The 22,631-nt window shown below is 38.1% G+C and overlaps 5 protein-coding genes across 11 annotated transcripts in view; 3 read left to right on the forward strand and 2 right to left on the reverse strand.

Moving 5' to 3' along the window:
* The window catches only part of LOC126697803 (staphylococcal-like nuclease CAN2), a 39,465-nt gene extending 35,056 nt beyond the window's left edge, over window positions 1-4,409 (forward strand). The window contains exon 10 of the transcript XR_007646257.1: window positions 4,110-4,409. The gene's annotated coding sequence lies outside the window, so the exon portion shown is untranslated. The remainder of the gene's footprint in view (window positions 1-4,109) is intronic.
* LOC126697802 (staphylococcal-like nuclease CAN2) lies at window positions 1,060-4,409 on the forward strand. 2 transcript variants are annotated; one of them, XM_050394904.1, is made up of 9 exons: window positions 1,064-1,328; window positions 1,737-1,792; window positions 1,954-2,068; window positions 2,173-2,283; window positions 2,551-2,738; window positions 2,818-2,877; window positions 3,368-3,527; window positions 3,605-3,673; window positions 3,825-4,409. In XM_050394904.1, the coding sequence occupies exons 1-9, from the start codon at window positions 1,179-1,181 to the stop codon at window positions 3,960-3,962; spliced, it is 1,047 nt and encodes a 348-aa protein (XP_050250861.1). In that variant the 5' UTR covers window positions 1,064-1,178; the 3' UTR covers window positions 3,963-4,409. The 2 variants fall into 2 exon arrangements, with proteins under 2 accessions (XP_050250862.1, XP_050250861.1); XM_050394905.1 differs by lacking the exon at window positions 2,818-2,877 and having other exon boundaries at window positions 1,060-1,328.
* Window positions 1,875-7,892, reverse strand: LOC126697805 (uncharacterized). Of its 6 annotated transcripts, none has more exons than XR_007646258.1 (5): window positions 7,302-7,891; window positions 6,377-6,446; window positions 6,203-6,294; window positions 4,726-4,879; window positions 1,875-2,248 (listed from the first exon to the last, which is right to left on the reverse strand). XR_007646258.1 is itself a non-coding variant. In XM_050394912.1 (4 exons), exons 1-3 carry the CDS (start codon window positions 7,647-7,649, stop codon window positions 6,242-6,244), a joined length of 471 nt encoding a protein of 156 aa, XP_050250869.1. In that variant the 5' UTR covers window positions 7,650-7,892; the 3' UTR covers window positions 1,875-2,248; window positions 6,203-6,241. The 6 variants fall into 6 exon arrangements, 2 of the variants coding, with proteins under 2 accessions (XP_050250869.1, XP_050250868.1); XR_007646260.1 differs by lacking the exon at window positions 1,875-2,248 and adding an exon at window positions 4,974-5,140 and having other exon boundaries at window positions 4,416-4,879; window positions 7,302-7,892; XR_007646261.1 differs by lacking the exon at window positions 1,875-2,248 and having other exon boundaries at window positions 4,416-4,753; window positions 4,796-4,879.
* Window positions 7,893-9,677: 1,785 nt separating this feature from the next.
* LOC126696663 (uncharacterized) lies at window positions 9,678-10,136 on the forward strand. The gene has a single exon (XM_050393350.1). The coding sequence runs from the start codon at window positions 9,678-9,680 to the stop codon at window positions 10,134-10,136; it is 459 nt and encodes a 152-aa protein (XP_050249307.1).
* Window positions 10,137-17,411: 7,275 nt separating this feature from the next.
* Window positions 17,412-19,063, reverse strand: LOC126696665 (uncharacterized). The gene is made up of 4 exons (XM_050393351.1): window positions 18,455-19,063; window positions 18,198-18,375; window positions 17,949-18,076; window positions 17,412-17,882 (listed from the first exon to the last, which is right to left on the reverse strand). The coding sequence occupies exons 1-4, from the start codon at window positions 19,061-19,063 to the stop codon at window positions 17,412-17,414; spliced, it is 1,386 nt and encodes a 461-aa protein (XP_050249308.1).
* Between the last annotated feature and the right edge of the window lie 3,568 nt (window positions 19,064-22,631).

The raw sequence follows: 22,631 nt of genomic DNA on the forward strand, positions 1-22,631 counted from the left end.
AGTTTCTGGCTGGTGTTTCTGGGGTTTGAAGAAAATGAATAGTTTGGGTATGTTCTTCGTGGTAGTGGTGGCAGCAGTTGGTTGGGTTTTTGTTTTTATTTGGGTTTAAGGATATATTATTTTATTGTGTAAAAATATTATTTTAATGAGTAGGATAGGAAAATAAAAGTTGGGATGTTGGGTATATTGAAAAATGGTATGGTATAAGTAATAAAGTAGTTTTTTGGGATGGTAAAATAGGATAGGATTTGAGATCCGGATGTGGATGCTCTAATGTGGATGCTCTTAGAGCCAAAATATGTACATAAAAAACCAATATGGCAAGAGCATAAAATAGCTAATAATAATTAGCAGGTAGCGTAACCTAGATAAAAGCACCTTTGGACAAGCTCTTTATCACCTTGATTGGATGGTTCTTTCTCACCCAAAAAAAAAAAAAAAAGCCTTGATTGGATGGTGTCATTTTCTCTCTCACATTAAAAAAATCCCTCCACAGAACTTTTGAACCCAATCCTTAAAATAATTTTTTCAAACCCACTAGAAAAAAAGAAAAGAAAAAAGTTTAGACTGTTGAAAAAAAAGGTAACATTGTTGAAAAAAAAATCGTACGACCACCTCAACAAAGTTTACACAGATACTTTCTCTCAAAAAAAAAAAAAAAAAAAAAAAGAGCAAAAAGAAAGAGACGACGGAATATGGATCTTCAACGTAAAATGTTACTGCCTTTGAAAAAAAAAATTTGACAAATCAGAACGCGCCACGTTTCATTCTGACCTTCCTTTTTCCTAGTTTCCTTACAAGTAATGCTCGCGACATATAATTTCTCATGACTTTGTGCCACAACTCTATGTGGCGAGTTATAATTGATAAAAGTGTGTTCTTATATAACCTATCATCATATTTTTATCAATCACAATATATCATGTGACAAATTGTGGTATAAAATTGTGAAAAATTATGTGGTCCTATTATTACTCGTTTGCTTACCCCTTTTCCCTGTTTGTTAAGCAAAAGATTCCTTGCAAAAACCACGAGCCAAAACCTCTTTCTTTTTAAGTCTTTGTACCTCTTTCTTTTTAAGTCTTTGTTAACAAAAAAGAAAGTCTTCCTTTAAACTTCATCATCATCAGCTTCTCTGTGTGACTGTGTGTGGATCAGCTTCTCTCTGAAATTCCAAAATGTTCGTCTTAAGGTTCTTATGTGGGCAATGGTGCAAGCCCACAACAGATGAGGACTTGGAATCACAAGGATATCAAGGTGTGTTGGCTGTCAACGTTGGTGTTGCTGCTCTAGCTCATGATCTCTTTCACTTCGAGATCACCTCCCAGGTACATATGTTCTCTTCTGGTTTCAATTTCTTTGAAAATTGAAATAGTAACCCAAATGTTTTTGAATTAAGTGATGATCAATATATTGGCAAAATGATTTATTCAAAGTAATTATGAAGCAAAAATTTTGAGTTAATTAAGTGTTCGTTTGGCAAATATTATTTTTGCCAACTTATTTTACTATTTAGTTTATTTTTGTTACTATTTATGGGTCCTACTGCACTTTTTGGTATTATTCATAAGTCTCACTGTACTATTTTAGCTAACTTTTACCTTTATCTACAGTTCTTTCAACAAAAAGTTTTCAGTTTCAGCAAAATAAACAGATTCCAAACGGACTCTATATATCTTTGTGTAAGTTATACATATAAATATCCATCCTGTTAATGCTTTGATTAATGTTTTAAGGTCCCGGAAGGACTCAGCAAGAATGTTGTCTCGTCTAAGAAGGCTCAAGCTAATTGGTAATTAATTAGCATGCATTTTATCTCAACAATTTTCTTTTTATAGAGTAAAATTATTAGATATTTATTATTTAGCAAGAAATTGGAAAAAATAGAGTGATGAATAGGCTCTATAGCATAGCTTTTTGTCGAAAAAGGTTACATTTTGACAATATATGAAGGTACAGAAAATTATTAGAGGCATGGAGAGCAGCAAAACCCCCTCCAAAAACACCTGAAGAAGCTGCTAGGCTTGTCATTGAGACTCTAAAGAGACACCAAAAGGCAGATGTTGAGGTACAATAAAAGATCCTGTCACAACATATATGTATAACTTGTTGCATAATGCATAGAACTGTAATGGAAGAAAGTAAGAAACATTATCAAATTGCCTTTTGTAGGGTTTATTGGCCTTCTATGGTCTTCCTCTTCCTCATACCCTAGTCCAACTTACTGCTGGGGCCCCAACATCATTGCCTGCAGGAGTAAAGTATGAATTTCAGACATTTCCGGTAAGAACCACACTCTTTTCAGACTCGATGTATGTTACCATAATCAAGTCATAGAGCTGGGTTTGATATAATGAATCACTATAGATACAATATTTTTCACTACTTACTGAGGTGGCAAGTTGTAAATTGTAATTAACTTTCACATGCGTCCATCATTGACATCATTATATTGTTTAGCATTAACAACTTGTCACCTCAATAGTTGTGAAAAATAATGTTAATTATGTCTATAAACTTATTGATAATGAATTATTGGAATGAAACTAGGTTGATTCAAGAGCTATAGCAGATGGAGATGGGATGACAGTGTATGTCAGTACAACAGACCCAAGGGAGTCATCTTGTGTTCCTAGAGAAGTACAAGTAGCAGCTGTCCAAAGATCACAAGCGCGTGCTGAGAAAAATTATACAAAAGCAGATGCAATTCACGAAAAAATTATTGAGTCCGGATATCGGTTAGTCATCTACTAGGCATAGGCCTAGATTCCAATTTTGATTCAATATTATAGTTTTGTAATTGCCTTCTTCCACTAGGGTACTCGATTTTCAGAACAATGAGGAAATCCTCGCTCGAATTTATCGAATTCGACTAAGGTAAAATTACCTAAAATTCAAGTAGCTAATCTTTTAGTTTTTTGGTTAATTGCAATTTGCCCCCCTAAAAAATGGGGTCAAATTCAATCCCCCACTAATTGTGAAATCAAGCGAGTCTCCACTAATTAATTGGTGATTGACAAAATATCCCTCGCAGTTAATAATTTCCATCAATTTCAAACTTTTAACAAAAAAAATTTGAAATCAAACAATATCCGCATAGAGAATTTCTCCAATAATGGATTTGTGAGATTTTAGTTAAAATTTTGAAATTAATGGAAATTGTTTACAATGGGAGGCATTAAGCCTACTATCAATCAATTAGGGGGTTGATTGTATAGCTTATTGCGCTGGGGGGTGGGGGGTTGGAATTAAACTTCACCCCATAGTTTAAGAGGACAAAGTGCAGTTAATCTCTTTTTTTATTTATTAGTTATATATATATATATATATATATATATAGCATCAGTTGTTAATAGCTTCTGAACAGGGGAATAGATGCACCAGAGAATGCAATGCCATATGGGAAAGAAGCAAAGGAGGAGCTGACAAAGGTTGTGCAAGGAAAGTGCTTGCGAGTCCTTGTTTATGGGGAAGATCAATATGGCCGTTGCGTAGCTGACATATATTGTGATGGCAAATTTGTTCAGGTGCTGTTTCTCAGAACATTGGTTTCTTTTGTGCTTGTTAACACTGAGCTAACTTATCCCTCTTTTCTTACTGCCAGGAATTAATGCTCAAGAAAGGTTTTGCATGGCACTATGCAACCTACGACCAACGCCCAGAACTTGCAAGAGTAAGAAATTACCTTTACTTCATTCTTGTACTTTCTCCATGTTAAGCCTCTTTAATCTAACACTATGTGAGTTTTCAATAAAAATAAAAGGTAAAGATAAGACTTACTGACAAGAACTGTAAATCTCTATGTTTATGAATTATGATACCAGTGGGAAAAAGAGGCACGAGCCACAAGAGTTGGCCTGTGGGCTTCATCGAATCCTGAGAAGCCATGGGAATGGAGAAGGAAGAATAAGAAGAAAGGACAAAAGAGAATACGGAGAAAGGACAAAAGCGAAGGTAGATGACATTTTCCAAATAGGAAGGAAAGTGAGACCTTGTGACTAATTATCTCATGCAACGGATTCCTTCCTCTATCATTATATGAACCTTGCAATCCTATAAGATTCACACATTGTGAAAGGAAGGATGAATATTTATCTCCAATGTATGAGGTACTTGTTATGGGTGACTGCTTTTAACCATATGAGGCTAGAAGGCAAAACCAATGCAATATATTAGGACGTACTTCCAAGACCAGGAGTTCGTAGCAACTTGACACCAAACGTCAAAAGCATCTCTCCTCATTTTTATGTACCAGTCATATGAACCATTATGTATTTAATCTTAGTAAAGGCTGTTGTAAGTTATGTTTGAATCAAAAACCCAAGTAAGAGGTGGGTTGTAAGTTTAAGTTGTGTTACCTGAACAAAACAAATCAAATGACTATTGTGCAAAAGAGAATATGTATGCTAGTATACTGTACAGTATTAGAGGCCTGTTATTTAAGCGAATTCTTGTTGAATCAAACACAAATTTATACAATGCAAGACCATTCAAAATTACCACTCAATAAACCAAGTGATACATTTAGAATCAACAGAAGAAAGGACAAGAATTTCAACTTAATCCTAGCAGTTTCAGCCTCATCAATTGTAACATCGCAACAAAATATGCCACGAGTGATGAGAACACAATTTTTTTGTAAAAAGAAAAAGAAAAGACAAATCTACACAACCTTTAAGGCTTTAATTCTTGGTATAAATACAACAACACATGGAAGGAACGTACCTAGAGAAAGTAAATACAGGGAAAAACTAGAGAGAGAGAGAGAGAGAGAGAGAGAGAGAGAGAGAGAGAGAGAGAGAGAGAGAGAACAAATCCAGCCAGTTGATTGACATTGAAAGATGGTTAGAATTGGAACTCATCACAGCCCACAAATTCACTGCAAAAGATGAGGTATATAATATTAGTACTTCTTTTTTTTTTAATTTTTTTATGAACAATTGATCTTTTATAATTCCTTCCTTTTCATTGACCTGAAACTAAGCAAAATGGATGTAAAATTGATAAGCCAACCTTCAGTGCCTAGAACCCTCAATTGTCCTCCCAAGTCCTAAAATTGTCCCTCTATTAGTAATGTAATGTGTTGCTGGAAATGTTTTCCTTTAGATATAAGTGGCTTTTATCTGAAATGTAGCATGCTCTGCAATTTTGTTCATTTCTCTCATCATTATTATGAGAAAGGAAAAAGTCAACAGCATTTATGTTCCTAACACAAATTTTTTTTCCTTGCTCAAATGATAGTTTTGTGAAAATAAAAATTGTAATTAGCTCAGTATAACAATATGCTTTTTAGAAAAGTTACTTCAATGACCATGCAGGATGTTGGCCTTATGAGGGGTCCGCAATCACCCTATGGGGTTGTTAACCTTATGGAGGGTCAGCACCTTGTATTCGTTGTCACGTGCAAGTGTGGCATAGGTGCTTGACAGCCCAGCCTTCTGGTGCAACACACTAAGCTCCTCGTGCCTGCCCGCAACATGTACAGACATGGCTTTGTGCCCTTTAGAGTCAAAACTTCGCCTCTTCCTAACACTAATTTGTTTTGGGAACAGTGGCTAGCATTGCAGTCCTGAAAAGTGGTGTCAAAGTGAGGTTGCAGGTTCAAATCCCCCGGTTGTTGCTGAGGGGTGATTGTTGGCCTTATGGGGGGTCAGCGATCACCCTATGGGGTGTTCACCTTATGGGGGTCAGCACCCTGTATTTGCTTTTATGTGCAAGCATGGCATTGGTGATTGACAGCCCAGCATTGCAAAGCCCTCTATGCCCACCCAAAGCACGTATAGACGCAAGGCTTTGTGTCCTTTAAAGACTAAAGTGTCTCCTCCTAATACTAATTGGTTTTAGGAGTAGTGGTTAGCATCGTGGTCCTAACACAGGAATTTAACAAAATTATAAAGTAACAATAATATTGTTTGATAATGCAAATAAAACTGGGTTTTAACAGCTTGAATTGGCCTTGCATAATAAGAAAGGTAGATATACAAGAACAAAATATCCAGTGATACATGAAGAAGGAAAAATATTTAAGGACGTCAATTAGAGAGGTGAGAAAAAAGAATGCAGCTCTCTTGTGCAATAGATAATCACAGTTGTATAATCAGCTGGAAGTTGGGTTAAAAGTAAGCATTAAACAGAATGAAACTAGAGTTAAGTAAGAAGTTATTTTCAATGAACAAATAGGAATGCCAGGCATAGAACTCACTTTTTTATTAGTAAATTTAACAGCAAATTGCAGTTGACCTTATTTTGCTTTACCCTTTGATTCATCCGAATCTGAGTCACTTGCATTGTAACCTAAAGGAAACCAAATACACATCAATTAGAAGAAGCAAGACCACAACAATGACCAAGCACAAGAGAGAGAGAGAGAGAGTACCTGGATGTTTATCACTTACATTCCAAACTGAAACTCGGCTTTTTGAAGCTTTACTAATCCAACCGCGTCCCTTAACAACAAATACATAATTTATTTATTCACTAATCAGAATTTTTTATTGGTAATTAGTAATTACACATACACGCCTGATAGGTCTTGAAGCACAACCTCACCATCCACCTTGTTCTTACAAGGGCAGGAGGAGCTACCATTCGAGCTAGAGTTCACAGGCTCATTCAATAATCACAACTTGACAACCAATAAAAGTAATAGTATAATATTATAAGCAAAATTTATAATCACAGGTAAAATTAGCCATATTTCACTGCTCCAATTACAAATTATAAAACCAAAAGAACCCTACCAATCCACCATGATTCTAAAAAGCTTCATAGAATCAAGATAGTGCTCATTATCGGCCACTAGTAGTTCAAAAATTTTGTATAACAAGAACCCCAAGCATCAACAAAAAAAAGTACACATTATATGAGTCAAATAAAACATCCTTTTCCAGAACCAACACAATACGGTAGATAGTATTCAAAATCTCAAAACTCTTTTCATTTCCTCAGTTTCCTTAGCAACAACCACATAAAAAGAAGTCAAACATGAAATTATTCTGACTACTAGCATTCTATAATACCAACAAAGGGAATGTAACTACATTGACTTCAAACAACAACAACAACCAAACTTAGTACCAAAATTTGGGATAAGTTATAGATCCTCAACAAAGTAGTCAGTGTCAGTCAAATGTATTATTTTCCTCCTATTCTAACCAAAGTCATAATACTCTCTATATAACCTTCCTAATTTCCATGTCACAAACCAAACAATGTGGTGAATAGGATTCAAATTGCATTGAATAACAGCTACCATAATCAAAACCAAGCAAATTCCAACCAAAAAAGAAAAAAGTAAAGACCTTATGAGGGTCTTTGGGGACACCATAGCCACTGGAGTACATCTGGCCCACAAGGACTTGCATGGCGCTATCACCAGCCTTAGCCTCCTTGAGCGTGTCCTGGAACCACCGCTTCACACAGTCCGATACCACCAAAGCCAGTGGCAACCGATTCTGCTGAGTCTCAGAGCTCTCCATTATCTTCTTCCTCTCCGAGTCGACTCGGACAGCCCCGGGTTTCGCTGTTTCCGGGGACGAGACTCGGATTCTCGATATGGGTTTCGCGCGTTTCGGCCTTGGGAGCTTATCTGAAGCGATAATTTTGGCGAACTCCTGGAACTTGGTGGTTGAAGGAATTGATTTTCCCATAAAACAAACAGAGAAAAGAGTGAGAGAGTATATAAAAATATTAAGGGAGTATGTGTGAAAATTGAGATCAGTTTTGTTTTAGGGGCTTTTGAGTTGACATTCTTATCTCTGTTATCTGGTTTTCATGGTGGCGGGGTGTGGGTTTGAGGTATGAGTTTCTGAGATCTTAATTCTTAAGCAAAACAAAAAAGACATTTTTTGCATACTGTCTGGCAGTTTCTTTGAGTTCTTTAGATTGTTTTGTTTTTTACTTTTTTTAGTTGACCCTTGCATTTGTTTTCAATCTGAATTTTTACCCTTATATTTTTTTTTTTGAGAAATTTCTACCCTTATATTTAAAATTTACTATTGTTGTCTATAGTGTTATAGCATATTAGAGCACTAGCAATAGTGGTGCTAAAAAGCTAAAAAGCTATTTTTAGCACCACTACACATGAAAAAGAGCATTGCAATAGTGGAGTTAAAGGTAAAATTTTTACCTTCATTGCTACTGATTGTGTACTGTAGCAGACAGCTAAAAAAAGAAAAAAAAAAGATTTTTTATTCTCCTTTCGGTTTAAAATAATATTTGTTTGTTTGTTTTTTTCATGTTCTTTTATTCTCCAAACTGCAAGCCTCTATGAACTCTGAAGACAAAACCTTCTCTCAAACTCACTCTCTCAAACTCTCACATCTTTGTCTCACCGCCGCTGGCCCGACTCGATCCTCAACGTCACTGGCCCACCGAAGCTCGATGTCACTGACCCACCAGCTAACCCACGCCTCTGATCCACGCCTCTGACCCATCTCGACCTTCTCTAATGCTCTCAACTCTCTAAAACTCTCTTAAACTCTCACCTTTGAACTCTCACCTCTCTGTCCCGCTGCCGCCGCCACCGATCCACGCCTCCGACCTAACTCGCCTTTAGGTGAGTTGTCTCTGTCTTCTTCATCTACATGCTTGGGATTTTTGATTTGGGTAATTGGAATGATAAATTTATAATATCTGTTGAATCTAATGATAAATCGTTGAGGATTGGAATGTATTGAGAATTTTCTATTTGCAGGGATTTATGTTTTTGTTTTTAAATATTAGTTTGAGAATTTTCTGTGTGTAGGGAATGCTACATTTTTTTTTTTTTAATGTTTTTGCTTCTTGTTGATTTTCTGTTTGTTGATTTTATTTTATTGATATGTGTATCACTGTTAGTGTGGAGTACCAGACTCAATCAATTATAGTATGCCCCTTATTTCAAGCAGGTTGTAAGTTCTTTGAAGCTGGGTACTTTTTCTAGCCAAATTCACTATATTTTGTTCTTAAATATTTTGTTATGGAAACATCACAACCTAAACGTCGTCGCTATATCCGATGTAATCATTTGGCAAGCCATGAGAGGCTTTTTTCTTGATTATTTTGCTCTCATACCAATATATCAACCCGCTTTATTTCGTAGAAGATTTCAGATGAAACGTTCTCTTTTCCTCCATATTCAATCTAAGGTAGAAACTCATGACTCTTATTTTGTCCAAAAAAGAAATAGTGTCAACAAACTTGGTTTATCTTCATTACAAAAGATAACTATTGCATTTAGAATACTTGTGTATGGAGTGTTAGGTGATTTGATGGATGAATATATGCAGATTGGAGAAACTACTGCATCAAAAAGTTTGAAAAAATTTGTTACTGCGGTAATTGATGTTTTCTCTAAGGAATACTTGAGAAAACCAAACAATGAAAACATTGCTAGATTATTAGCTCATGGCGAATGCCGAGATTTTCCAAGTATGTTGGGTTCAATTGATTGCATGCATTGGAAGTGGAAAAATTGTCCAATTGAATAGAAAGGTCAATATTGTGATCATATTTGTAAGCCTACTATTATTTTGGAGACAGTGGCATCATATGATCTTTGGATATGGCATGTATTTTTAAGGTTATCTAGGTTAAATAATGATATTAATGTGTTAGAGCGGTCTCATATATTTAATGATTTTATTGAAGGACGTGCTCCTACAGTACATTACTCAATCAATAGTTATGACTATACAATGGGATATTACCTTGCTGATGGCATATATCTAAAGTGGGCAACATTTGTGAAAACAAACCCATCTCCACAAGGACAAAAACGAAAATTATTTGCAACAGTCCAAGGGGCGTATAGGAAGGATGTTAAGCGTGCATTTGGAGTGCTTCAAGCACGTTTCGCAATTGTCCGTGAACCTGCAAGATTTTTCCATCTTGAAACACTCCAAAAAATCATGAAAGCGTGTATAATTCTCCATAACATGATTGTTGAAGATGAGCGGGATGATAATGAAGTGGTAGACTTGGATTATGAACAAATAGATAAAGTGGATAATTCTCCTATGCAAGTGTCACGTGAACAAAGTGATGGATTTATGGCATACATTAAGAGTTATGGACGCATTAGAGACCGAGAAATTTATTCTCAACTCCAGTTGGACCTCATTAAACATTTATGGCAATTGCAAAGCAAGTCGTAGGAACTTCCTTTTTTATATGTTGAGAAGCATGAGTCATAGGAATTTGTGTGAGTGTGTGAATTTTATTGTAATTTGGTTTGAGTTATGTATGTGAGTAATCTATGAACTACATTGTTCCAGCTATAATATGTGTTCTATTTTATATGTTTTCTTATGAAGTTCCTCCATTTCATAGTTCACATTGTTCCAAGATTGCTTCCGGACAATTGAGACAATTGTTTTAGTCATAGATAAATTTGTATATATATATATATATATATATAATTTGGTTTAAAAAAAAATAATGTTGTTATACTAGATGATAATAGGCTATCATGACGATTGAGAAATTTTTTTTTAGTCAAAAGATAAATGTGTATATATATAATTTGGGATTAAAACAAAATATTATTGTCACACTAGATAATTATTTGCTATCATGATGATTGAGAAATTGTTTTAGTAAATAAAAAAAATGTATAAGTATAATTTTGGGTTAAAAAAATAATTTGCTAACACTAGACGATTATTTACTATAATGTGGCGGTAGCGGTGGTGGTGGGGGTGGCGGTAATGGCAGTGGTAGCGGTTGTGATGGTTGCGATTGTTGTTTATTGTAGTGGATATATTATTTTATTGTAATAAATATATTATTTCATTGTGTTGAAAGATAAAATAGATCCACTGTTACTAGATGTTTTGTAAAGTGAGTAAGTAAAATAGATAAAATAACTTTTTGTGGTGCCAAATAGCTAAATTTTTAGCTTCACTGCTATGGATGCTCTTAGCACATGGTTTTTTTTTTTTTTTTTTGAAGAACATAATACATGGTTTTTTTTAAGGAACATTATACATTGTTTTGATTTAAGTTCTTCTGTTGATTTCAGTTGATAAGTGATCGCTAATTTGTGGGGAAACCCCTAATCAATTCAATCATTGAAATTAATCTACCCATCCATGGTTGATGAGTTGTCATTTAGTTTAGGGTAAGGGTACACTATGATCATTAGAATCAAGCTCAATGCAATTTTAATCAAATTTGGTGTAAAAAACTCACTTTTGTTATTTTAACTACTCATTTTTATTATCTCAAAAATATATATATATATATATTTGTGGGAACACAATTTATTTGTCCGCTTTGGGGATTTTCGCCTCACCTCAGGCCAAGGGCTTGCCTTGTAGCCGATATTGGATTTTTGGCTTGACACCCGCACGGTTTTGTCCTCTTAGCGAGTGTGGGCATGCTCATTGTGCAAGAGTCCCACATCGCTTAGAGAAGCGCTCCCCCTATGCCTTATAAGCTTGTACCCCTATTGCCTTGAGCACAAGCTTATAAGGCATAGGGGGAGCGCTTCTCTAAGCGATGTGGGACTCTTGCACAATGAGCATGCCCACACTCGCTAAGAGGACAAAGCCGTGCGGGTGTCAAGCCAAAAATCCAATATCGGCTACAAGGCAAGCCCTTGGCCTGAGGTGAGGCGAAAATCCCCAAAGCGGACAAATAAATTGTGTTCCCACAATATTCATTTGCAAATAGACCTACATCATAGTCGATTTCCTATAACTATTTCGTTTAAAATTTTATTTCATTGATTTTTTTAGGCAAAAATACTATTTTGGTCCTTACATTTTGGGATCACGGTCAATTTGGTCCCTATTTTTAACTATTAACAGAAAATGTCTAGATGGCAAACGGTGTACATTGTTGGCACACTTAAAACTGATGTGGCTGCTAAAATAATAATAATAAATTACCACATCAGCATCTGAATTTAAGAAAATTAATTTATTAATTTTAAATAAATTAATTAATGAAAAACCAACAATAAATTAGAGTTTAAATCTGGGAAATCTTGAACATAGATGAAGATGAAGCCAGAAAAATTAAAACCCAAATCAACATTAGTCAACCACGAGTCCCCTCTCTTTATCCATTTCATCAAAAAAAAAAAAAAAAAACACAAGTCCCTTCTCTTTGGTCCGATCCAAGAACCTATTAGGGAGTAATGAATCTAAATCGGGGTCAAGTGGTGGCGAAGACTCTTTGCTTTGGTCCTTTGTAGGTGAACTCCGAACTACCCACAAGAACCTTTGCTCACTTCTCTCTAACCTTACAGCTAAATCCTTCAACTACTCCTTTGAGAACAATCGTAAGCTTCCAAAGCACAAAAATACAACGCTCCTATTCGGTTGTATGTCCAGCCATTTTAAACATTCCACCTCGTCAATCATTTGAAGCAATCAATGGTACATCACAAAAGATTGGTGGGGTGGGATCATTTGGGACACAAAGTCCATTGGATAAATTTTCCAAGGCTCTTGGTTCGAGTGATTCAAACAAGTTTACAATGATTCCAATAGATTTTGGTATATGAGTTTCAAAGGTTGATTTGGGTTTTGATTTTTCTATGTTCATGTTTAGGATTTTCCAGATCTGAATTTTTTTTTTTTTGGGTTTTTAGTTTTTATTTTTAATTTCTTTAGAATTGATAAATTAATTTCTTTTAATGTAGATGCTGATTTGGCAATTTATTAATATTATTTTAGCAGCTATATCAGCTTTAAATGTGCTAACAATTTACCCTATTTGCCACGTAGATATTTTCCGTAAATACTTAACAGTAGGGACCAAATTGACTGCAACTTGAAAACAATAGGAACCAAATTAACTATTAACAAAATGTAAGGACCAAATTGACCGTGACTACAAAATGTAAGGACCAAAATAGTACTTTCGCCTTTTAAAAAAAAAAAAAAAATTTATCGTTTCTTTCTCTCATGCATGCCCCTTCTCTAGTCACTGATTTGCTCCCATCCGTGGTTGCCAGTGGTGAAAGAGGTTGAAATATTCATAACACCCTAGTGTGGCATGGTATTTTTTTTTTTTTTTTTTTTGAGAGGAAACGATATTAGACTTTATTAATATAAAATTACTTTATACAATGGGGAAGAGAAAGAGGGACATTATTTTAACCAAATAATAATCTCCTCATTTTCTTTAGCAACACTAGCCAAAGCTAGAGCAGCACGATTATATCATAAAGAAATTCTAAAAAGAAAAGAAAAAGAAAAAGAAATAAATCTAAACTAAAGCACAAAAATCCAAACTACCGCCAGAGAACAAATCCATTCTTCCAAGTTTTCGGATGCCTATAGAACCAATAAAGCACCAAACGACACGTCTTGATTTACTAAAGTATCCAGTGTGGCATGGTATTTAGGTTGATATATATATATATATATATTATTTTTTTTTTTTGAGAAATTAGGTTGATATGAACGAGGAGGGGTTGTTGTGTACCGATTTTTATACATATGTTTGGTAAATATCGAGGTGCAACATGAAATTAAAAACATAGATTATAACTCTAATTGATTCACTTGTCATTGCATGTTTAATTGAAAAAATACTTATTTCTATACCTCTATTTTTTTCTTTTTCTGATTTGTTTATGTTTTATTTTGAGAATTTTAAAGTCATTAACTCCTTAATTTAATATTTAAAATTTGTTCATTTCAATTATAATTATTTAATGAGGATATTTTTAACAAATTAAAAGATAATACCATCAAACTCTAAATAATATTTGTAACACATTAAAAAAAAATGATGTCATCAGCTCCTACTTCTATTGTTTGTTTGCATTTGTTTTTTGGGTTTGGTTTTATAGGTAGTACAGTATAATAGTACATGAGTATAGAAACAATCTAGTTTAAATTAAATTAGGCCGGATATGGGCCTAGTGTATGGGACAGTGACATTTTACCTGGTACAAGGCCGAGCGAAAAACAAGAGCGATTAAGATCTTCGGAGGCCCATAACCCAGATTGCACAACAAGGTTGATTGACCCATTCGGAACCAAGCCTATGGGCCAATTTTTGTATAGGTCTAGGAAGCCTGTTAAGAGACGGGAAAAACGTGAAGGAAGGAGCTCAATCCAGCTACTGTCCTTTTCTAGCTTGTTTTAGCCAAAATATTTGTCTTTGAGTGGAGGATATGGTCACAAGTCACAACAATTAACTTCATAATTCCAATATCTAAACCAATCCTTTCCAGGTTTTCTTAGTACAATCACAACAAAATATTTATTTAGGACAGCAAAAAGTTCTGTAGGACATGAGTAAGATAAATTGATGCGGGGTGAAGGGGAATTTTTCTATCTCTAATGAGATGACTCCAACATTAATGACATAAAGATGACAAAAAATAATTAGAGGGACTATATTGAAAGGTTTGAGAGAGACAAGTGTTTTGAGAGTGGATAGTATAATGTAAATTATAAATGTGATATACACACACTTTTAGGATGACGAGGAATAGGTGAAACGCGTTCTCTTCTCCCACCCTACCTCCTCTTCAAAGGTTTTTTTTTATGAAACAAAGTGGGATAGAACTGATAAAGTGAAATGGGACAATTTTGCCATTCTACAAAGAGATGATGCCTAATTTCTTAGAGCTTAAAGTAAAAGAGATTGTTCATTGTTGATAGCATTCACCTAATTTCAATTCTCAATAATGGTCATTATATTGCACACGTGTTCAATGAAATTTGTTTCTGTCCGACGTGGTGGGCTAGCTCTGCCCTACAAAACTCAGCAAGATTTTGTTTCTGTAAAGTTAAAAAAAAAACTATAACAGTAAAATAGAAAGTAGTCACTCCGATCCATTGGTGATTCACTCCTGCTGCATCAGTCATAGCAATACTCAATTGACACCTTAAAGTCTAAAAAAGCTTTATTAACTTGTCAAGACTGATGCAAGGGTTATGACTATCTTCAAAGTATAATGAGAAAGGTAGCTGAAGGGGTAAAAATTGGCATGACGGACTTTCATTATGTTGGGCTTGATGGATCCTTGCCCGTGAGCCGACAATGGGTAAGTTCAGGGTGTAACAGGAACGCTGACTTAAAATACTTGTTACACACGCTTGAATCCTGGTAAAATCCCAAAGGAAATAGGAATCCTAGTACAAGAAGAATTCCGAAAGATACGCGCGTTAACGAAAGACCCTCTCTATAAAGAAATGTCTTGCCCATCACGTTTAGGATTATTCATAAGGATTTCTATAAGGAAAAGATTTCTACATCAAGGAAGAAAGGCCAACCTTCTACTACTATAAAAACCTCAATACCCTCATAAATCAAGGTACGCATAATTTACCCATCTCTAGCACTCTAGAGTTAAGAATAGTTCTAACTTGATCTTCGGAGGGTATTTGGCCGGCACCACACCGGTGCCCTCTGTTAGATCACTTTTTTCTTCTTGTAGGTCGCTATTTCAAGTGTGCGAGGATCGTGTAGCTCACTGGTGATTTTATGGCATCATTAGTAGCCTTGAGAAAGGCTGGGTAGAGCGAAAGTCATGCTTAAAAATGTAATATCTCACGCATAAAATTCCTGCTTTTACTGATTTTGAATAGAATGGTTAATAAATGGTCTTATCCTTAACTTTTAGATCACTATTTCGCAGTGAATAATAGAAAAATATGTAAAATTTACATAATTTTACTTAAAAATGACCCACATCAATCAGTATATAATTGCATAGATTTACAAGTTCGTAATAATAACCGTGTAAATTTATATTGACATTATTTATCTTGCATTTAGTTTTTTATTCTATTTTTATGTATCTCGATAATGAAGAAAGAGAGTGAATGGTAGTTGTTATGTGTGAAGAAAGAGAATTAATTAAAAAAATGATATTTTAATGAAATTGTGGGGCCAGGGAACTTATGATCCGGCCCATGCTCTACTAGGGCCCAGGGCCCGTGCCGAGGAGGGTATTTGCCGAGGATGAATGGGGAAAGGCCAAAATGCCGGGGGCAAAGCCGAGGATGACCCTGTCCTCGGCACTCCAAGACTTCAAAGGGAAGAGCAACATCTCGTTGAAGGCTACCCCCAAAAAGCCCCCTGAAGGAGATTCGAGTAGAATGAGACCTACGTGGGGGTACGGTGTGAAACTGGTTCAAGGTAAACACGTCCCCTCCGCATTAAATGCACCCGCCAACGTCCTAACCATATTAATGAGAAAAGACGCCTGGATAGAGTGACTTCGATCATCGCAACTAACAAAAAGCAAGGGGGGACAGCTGATGAGACGGGTACTGAAGTAGGCACCTGCCTGATCAACAAGTGGAGGGCTAAGATCAACCAAGAAGGGCTATATAATGTGAAGGTTGGTGCGCCAAAAAAAGGGGCTGGGAAAAATGGCCAAGAACCAGAGCCTCCCAGTCTGCCTCCAGGAGAAAGACTCCTTGAGCGAACATGATTTAATTCTATATAAACACCATGACAAACCACCATCTAGTAACCAAGGCCTAGCCTTTCAAACCCACGCTCTACAAATGATATTGTTTGGACATTTTTTACGTGCGAACCCAATATCATTTTGGGTCATTACAAATCGTGTCCTTACAATTAGCGCCGTTTGTGGGGAAGGCTTGTGTGTTGGCATAGGCGGTGGGCGTAAAGTTCCACTAGGGGCTACGTTTCTTCACTAGAGGCTGCGCTTCATAGTGTCAGCAGCACGAATGGTTCTAGGGGCTTGGCCGAGGAGCTAACCCCCCTAAACCAAGGTCCCATGCCATAGCCGAGGGGTTAATTCCCCCAACTACTTAAAAAATCAAATTTTGGACAGAACCAAGGTATTGCATGGTCCTCGGACTCAAACTTATGGGGAAACCAACTACTTAAAAAAGCTAAGTTTTGGACAGAACCAAGGTATTGCATGGTCCTCGGATTCAAACCTATGGGGAAACCAACTACTTAAAAATCAAGTTTTTGACAGAACCAAGGTATTGTATGGTCCTCGGACTCAAACCTATGGGGAAACCAACTACTTAAAAATCAAGTTTTGGACAGAACTAAGGTATTGCATGGTCCTCGGACTCAAACCTATGGGGAAACCAACTGCGTAAAGGAAATTTGGACACCAAGTTGGTCTTAACGGCACATATGACATTTCAGGTGATGCCTATATACCCACTGAAATAGGTCCAGACACGAGTTCAATACCCTATGGGGGTGGGCGTGCTAGTATTCTGAAACAGGATCCTAAACATGTAATATGTGCAACCATGCATACATGTTACGATAATTAGTTCAAAAATCATAAACAGTAGTAAGTATCGACGAGGGCAACTAACAAGTAACCAAAAGGAAAAAGGAAGAAAAGAATTTCATATATGTGGTCAACAGGTTCAAACTACCAGCAGACTACAAAGTTTTGAAAAAAAAAAAAACTAGTTGATCATTAAACTAAAAACAAATACGGAGCCTGGCCGGGGTTTCTACTTCTTCAATTCTGTGTCGGCCACATCCTGGGAAGGCGGAACAGGACCAGCTTTGACGCCCTGGAGGACAGTCCCTTCTGGGGAAGACTGAGCAGGATCGGTATTGGTACTCTTGGGGACCACAGTAAGGGGAATTGCCTGCAGGGGCTGGGCAAGTATGGTTGGCTCTTCGGCATCAGGGATCTGAACGCCGACCACAGGCTTGACATCCTCTTTGGGCACCTCGGGATCCATACGCTCAGGTGCTTCTATCGCATCCTGAAGCTCTCCCCCTTTAAGCGGCTCGCCAGGAGAGGCGCCGACCTGTACAGCTTCCGACTGAGTGACCCATCCCTCATGTTGGTCGCTCACAGCCTCGGAGCTGGTGGAGGCGGCCTCACGGATGGCTGTAGGATAGAATATGTTCTCCGCTTTCCACAAATCAGACGAAGCATCCACCCCAGCTTGCTTCAAGGTCTCTTCCCAAACCTGGGAGCAGTATAGCTTGCATACTCAGGGAATTTGGGCTTTAAGGGAGGCTTGGGTTTCAGCTACCCCCGCGTTGTAACCCTCATCCTCAGCCGTTTCCTTGGCAGCCTCAGCCTCGTTTCTGGCAAACTCAGCCTCCCGCTTGGCCCTCACGGCTTCGTCCTGGGCATACTCTACCACACCTTTATCATTCTCTGCCAAGATCAGTCTTTTTTTTTAAATCACTGATCTGCTCCTTGGCTATTCGCAACTGATCCTCGGTTTCAAGTAGATGTTTTGTCTGTTCCTCGGCCTGTTTTTGGGCCCCATCTAAACCCGCCGAGGCGCTATCCCTATCTCGGATAGCTTCCTTTAAGGCAACCTTGGCCTTGGCGAGGTCGTCCTCGGAAGCTTTGAGAGTCCGCGTGGCCTCTAGGCGCTTGGAGCATTCATTCTCGGCCGCCTTACTCTGCTTGTTCACTTCCTCCTCCATCCTATAGGTGGCCTGGAGAGCCTGTCAAGTGAGATAAATACATCGTGAATGACAGACCGGGAGCAAGAGTTAATAAAGTTTTAGGTTTCAAGAGCCTTACCATGCCCAAGTACCTCTTCGTATTGAGGAAAACCTCCTGCATCCTCATTTTCTTCAACTCATCCACGTCGGTGGGAAGTAGCATGGTTCTCCCTAATGCATCTGCCACATAACCATCCTCGCCATCTCCAAGGTCCCTCATGGACGCGGGTTCTAGCAGTGGCCCCTCGTGGAGCATTGGGGCGAGAAGCCAGGCGCTTGGCAAGGATTGGGCCTCGACCCCCTTTCCCTTGCTTTGGGCAGATTGGGCTTCGGTCTCTTTACCCTTGCTTTGGTGCCCAATCTTCAATTGTTTCACACGTGGAGCTTCCTCCCTCCCCTTAGAAGGTTGGGATTTTCCCCCATCCATGGTTTCCTTGCCCTTGGGACTCATCTTTCTCTTTGAGTCAATGGTCTCCGGCCGAGGAGGCAGAGCTGGTTGGGGAGGAGCAGGAAGTTTGGGGCGGGGAGATTGTGGCTGTGACTTTGTGGAGGATGACCTAGTCTGGATAGTCTGGGGTTGAGGTAGTGGGGACGGGGCGCTGGGCTGCGGTGTTCCCTGCGCACCCTTCCCCGGTTGACTCTCGAGGAGGTCGAATAAGCTGGTCGGGGGCTTCCTCTTAAGTCCCATCTCGGCTTGGGAATATGTGCCTACTGATGACAATTCCGCCTCGGATAAGGCCAGGTCACCTATATCCCCAGAAGGATCCTCGGATTGGTCGGCTAGGTCAAATACCCCAAATCCCTCCTCGGACTAATCTAACTCGCCTTCGTCCTCCGCTACTTGATGAGATGAGGAGAGGTCCACCAGTGGGATGCCCTCTGGGACAGATGATCCTTCGGAGATTAAAAATCCTGACTCGACCACGGTAATCTTTGGAAGCCGAAGACGGCTGGCGCTGATCACGTGCCTAGGGTTGGCAAATGACTTCTAAAGGGGAGCGTACCCTAATATTTTGTGAGTGGATCGGACTTGACCGTCTCCGTCATTTACGAAAACTACCGCTTGTAGAACAGTCTCCAAGTCCACCCGGTTAACTAGGTGAAAATGCTGGTGAAAAGCTTGTGGGTCTGTAAAAAAAAAACACATACGCATGGTTAGTTACCGAACCACATCAAATTAGAATGGCGCAAAGGGGCGGCGCCCTTCCATTCCTTATACCCCACCTAGTTCTCCTTCTACCATGGGGCACGGATCGCCATCATGCCATTCATCGGAGACGATAAGGAAATCCTTGTTTAATCCTTTGTTGGAATCAGGGAGGCATTGAATTAGTCGAACCCTCTCGTCTCTCGTCTTCATGTAGTAGGATTTCCCTTTCAAATTTTGGAGATTGTAGCACCAATTCACGTCGTGGTGGGTCAATCTTAGCCCTATCTTTTCGTTTAAGGCATCCACACAACCTAGAATCCTAAACATGTTGCTGGTGCACTGGGTAGGGGCTAATCGGAAGTGCCTGAGGTAACCCTTCGTTACCGGCCCCATAGGGATTCTCATGCCCCCCTCTACAAAGGCGAGGACGGGAATTACCACCTCGCCCGTTTCCCTTAGATAGTACCACTCCCCCATCTTACAATGCCTCAGATTTACGTTGGGAGGAATCCTGTAATCGGCGATGAACTTTTTCATTACCTCCTCAGTATCGACTAATTTCCTCAGTCTCAATTTAGCCATCTCTACGATTTACTAAACAAACTCAACCAGCGACGGGAGAAGAAAGGGAATCAGAGAAAAATAAACCCAGAAAAGAAAAAGCACGAGTTAATAGAGGCAGGGAACTTACAAAAAAGAGGAAAGACGCTTCAGACAGGCTTTTTGTGCTGGAGATAGACTTGAGTTTGGACGAAAGTTCAGATGAACCCAGGGTATACGCGCTAAAACTCTTAAGTGCAAAACTGAAGAGACAAATCCATTCAAAAAATCATTTATGCTTCCTATTAAGAGTAACTGCACGAATTTTCCCGCCCATAAAGGCTAAGGAATCCCCACCGTTAGATCTCTATCATGCCGTAGAACGTGGGAAACACAGAGCCACCCGCATTTAATGAGGTCACGCTTCACCTTCCAAAGTCTCCAGGAACGTGTCTCGGGCAGATGAAAAGTCTCGGGAACCGATAGGTGATAAGGATTGACAGACATTGACAAATGTCTGATGTCATCAAAACCCTCCTATCCGTTCGAGGAGCCGGATAGCAGGATTTTGAGGGGTTATTGTGGGGCCAGGGAACTTATAATCCGGCCCACACTCTACTAGGGCCTAGGGCCCGTGCCGAGGAGGGTATTTGCCGAGGACGAATAGGGAAAGGCCGAAATGCCGGGGGCACAGCCGAGGATGACCCTGTCCTCAGCACTCCAAGACTTCAAAGGGAAAAGCAACATCTCGTTGAAGGCTGCCCCCAAAAAGCCCCCTGAAGGAGATGCGAGTAGAATGGGACCCACGTGGGGGTACGGTGCGAAACTGGTTCAGGGTAAATACGTCTCCTCCGCATTAAATGCACCCACCAACGTCCTAACCATATTAATGAGAAAAGACGCCTGGACAGGGTGATTTCGATTATCGCAACTAACAAAAAGTAAGGGGGGACAACTGATGGTACGGGTACTGAAGTAGGCACCTGTCTGATCAACAAGTGGAGGGCTAAGATCAACCAAGAAGGGCTATATAATGTGAAGGTTGATGCGCCAAAAAAAAGGGCTGGGAAAAATGGCCAAGAACCAGAGCCTCCCAGTCCGCCTCCAGGAGAAAGACTCCACGAGCGAACACGATTTAATTCTATATGAACACCACGACAAACCACCGTCTGGTGACTAAGGCCTAACCTTTTAAACCCACGCTCTACAAATGATATTGTTTGGGCCTTTTTTACGTGCGAACCCAATATCATTTTGGGTTGTTACAAATCGTGTCGTTACAGAAATATAGTGTAAAATAGATAATTTAATGTGGAGTGATTTGAAAAGTGAATATATAAAATAGAAAAAAAAATATATTCTTATACTAAAATATAAAGTAATTTTTAAATGAGCTAATGCGAATACTCTTAAAGTGGTTAAAGAAGGAATCATATAAATTCCAAAATACAACATGTAGATTGTGAGAACTAATTATACAAAAAATCAGTTGGTGAAATTAATTGGAGATGCTACAAAAAATCTGTCAGGTAGATAAACAAACATTTAGATAAGTACAAATTGGCACAGATTATGAATATAATCTGCCATCTTTCCCCCCAACAAATACCTAACTCGAGCATGTGAATGTAATTATCAATTTATCAATCAATTTCACGCATGTCGTTTTAGATAGTAGACATGATATTGCTGATTTTACCGCACAATGAAAATTGAAAAAGATCGTTTTTGGATTGGCACTTCAAACCATCAACGTGACCATTGCAAAAAGTAATCTGCTTTTCTTTTTTCTTTTTTTCTTTTTTTGGACGAATAAAAAAAGCAATCCACTTTTTTTTTGATAAATATGATGGATTCTATTTCGAAGTCGTTTTTAGCAAAAAAGGGATTCCTCCAACAGTTCCAACCAAAGTCTAATTTTCACACATATAGCAGAGGAGTATATAATATATATGTCACATTTTGTCGGTTCAACTAAATTGGCATATACCAATCCTCAGCTCTTATTATATACTCTGATATTATACTGCATGTTGGTCTTCTTATCTTAATAACAATATATAAAATAAAATAAATAGGGGGTCACGAATCAGGGAACTTTCACAAGTGATAGGTACACTAGATGAAGGTATATGATATATGGAGCACAATCTTTGATAATTTTTTTTTTTTTTTTTAGTTTAACTGTGAAGTGAGGGGGTTTGAAAAAAATACCCAAAAATACGTTTGTTTCTAATGCGCAAAACTTTCATTTTTACAGATTTTTTTAGAGTTAATTGGTAAAAAAGTAAAAACCATACCCAAAATTTGAAAACGAAAAACAAACCAAAAAATAAATAAGTGCATAACTATCATCTGTCGGTCTCCACTAGCACACAAATATTATTTCCATGTTCATGACGTAATTAAACAATGAGTGCATTTTACATGGTTCTATCTTAATTGAAAGTATTCTATGGCTGTATTGTGATCATTATTGGAAAACAGTATCGGCCATAGAGACTAATATGATATTATTTTTTCCATGGCAATGCTTAACTAGTGTTAGATTGATGCCTATTTGACA

The sequence above is a fragment of the Quercus robur genome, chromosome 8, assembly GCF_932294415.1.
Source record: "Quercus robur chromosome 8, dhQueRobu3.1, whole genome shotgun sequence".
Classification (NCBI taxonomy): domain Eukaryota; kingdom Viridiplantae; phylum Streptophyta; class Magnoliopsida; order Fagales; family Fagaceae; genus Quercus; species Quercus robur.